Source organism: Arachis ipaensis, chromosome B06 (assembly GCF_000816755.2).
Source record: "Arachis ipaensis cultivar K30076 chromosome B06, Araip1.1, whole genome shotgun sequence".
Classification (NCBI taxonomy): domain Eukaryota; kingdom Viridiplantae; phylum Streptophyta; class Magnoliopsida; order Fabales; family Fabaceae; genus Arachis; species Arachis ipaensis.
The window spans coordinates 16,725,856-16,727,799 of NC_029790.2; the positions used below are offsets into that span (position 1 = coordinate 16,725,856).

Consider the following 1,944-nt stretch of genomic DNA (forward strand, 5'->3'; position numbering starts at 1 on the left):
ATATTTATTCTACATTGATAACATATTTTTGTGTATAATTAATATGATTGTTTTTCTTAATCATCTAATGTGATAAGGTTAATTGCAAAACTCTAATAAAAATATAAAATCATGTAGAAGAAAAAGGGAAAAGTAAAATAAGAGAAGGAATGATAAAACATTTTTGCAAATCACAAGTACTAGTAGTCTCAAAGAAAAAAAAAATGGATGAATTTGAAAATATATGTATATACCTGGATCTTGTGATTCTTGAGAAGGGGGTGATCTAGAGCTGGTTGTTTTCTTTTGTGAACACAATCTATAATATCACCATCTGGACTCTGAAAATAATAATTAAAACATTTAGTGCTACTCATGATAATGAATTCCACTTGTGATTATGATTGTAATAAATTGAAGAAATAAAGGAGATTAAATTGAAGGCACAACATTTATGCATGGCCATTATATATACCTGTATGGTGAGAATAGGGGGCTTGTTGATCTTGTCCAAGTGCCGTTGAATCCTTTCGAGTCTTAAGCTACTCACTTCCCTGTAAATTGTGTAATTTAGGGTACTGCTTTTAACCTTCACCGCCGTGTGTAGAATAAGGAACACAAAAAAGATGAGGTGGTGATGGTGACGATGACGGTGACGGCGGTGATAGTAATGACAAGACCTTATCTTCCTCAGAAGAAGAATACCCATTTTTGTGTGAGAGAAATAAAGAGAAAGAGGCTAAAAAACCATTACAAAGTGAATCTGAGTTTCATGGGCATTTCCATTTAGCATACAAAAACACTAACACCAACAAAAGAAGAGAAAGTTATCGGAAAAGGACTTGTTGTGAGGGAAGAAGGTAGGGAAACGAAGGAAGGAAGGAAGGAAGGAAAAGGTTGTTATGACTCTTCTCTCTCTCTGTATTAATGGTGAGGAGAAGGTGGTGGGTGAAGGTTAATTAAGGGGATGCTCAGAGAGATGAGACTCTTCAGTAGCATATCAATATCATATCATCATTGCTTGCATTTGATTCATTGCTTGTAATATTAAATGTTGTATATCATGATCATCATTTCATGAAACTAGTCTTCTACTATGTACTCATCATCTATCATCTATATATATAATGTATATATGTGCCTGCAGTCATGTTGTTACGTTCGAGATTATTATTATTATTATTCATTTAATTTGCACAAACATTGAAACAAAGAAAGCTTTTAATTATTTGAATAGCTGGCTGGCTCCCAAGTTTGTAGTATGAACAAGTAAGGTAGAAGTTATTGAAGGCATTATAAAAACGAAACCTACCCAACTGAAAACACACTCTCCCCTTTTTATTGCATTTCTAATTCAATGTCTTCATCTGCCACCATACACTTCACTTCCTCCATTATTATTTATTTCCCTTCCAACCGCACACCTTCTTCAATTCTCTTTTTCTTTTTTTTTTAAAAAAAAAATTACTATGTTTAGATGTTTAATTTTATAAATATAATCGTTGATATATTGTGTATTTCATTCAATAACTATCACTAGAGCTAGCTAGGATAAAGTTATTGAGTTTTTGAATTCTGACATAATATTGATGAGTGGGTTTAAAAAACAAACAATCACAACATGCAAATAAATAACCTATCTATCTGTACTTTTACAGAAAATAATCATTCCGATAAATTAAAGCGAGCACTCAATTGAAGGAGAGCTAGCTAGGGTTGCCTTCGCTACTATTCACTTTATAACCTATATATACTTCAGATTTAAGTGAATACAACGTGATCTATGTATGTATCATGTTATCCATATACTGCTATGTAGTAGTCCTCAAGTACAATTTTTTATGGCTTCACTTCATTTTCAAACTATAAATTAAAAAATAATGTTACATATTCAAGTGTTTTTGTTAATAAAGTTTAATTTAGTTGATCTAACATCAATAAAAATTATCAGTTATGAGTAATATT

General features: G+C 31.4%; 1 protein-coding gene across 1 annotated transcript in view; it reads right to left on the reverse strand.

The window, feature by feature from the left end:
• The window catches only part of LOC107646420, a 5,177-nt gene extending 4,104 nt beyond the window's left edge, over positions 1 to 1,073 (reverse strand). Inside the window, exons 1-2 of the mRNA XM_016350604.2 lie at positions 455 to 1,073; positions 234 to 320 (exon numbers count right to left, since the gene is read on the reverse strand). Of these exons, the coding sequence (XP_016206090.1) occupies positions 234 to 320; positions 455 to 688 (321 nt within the window). The 5' untranslated portion in view covers positions 689 to 1,073. The remainder of the gene's footprint in view (positions 1 to 233; positions 321 to 454) is intronic.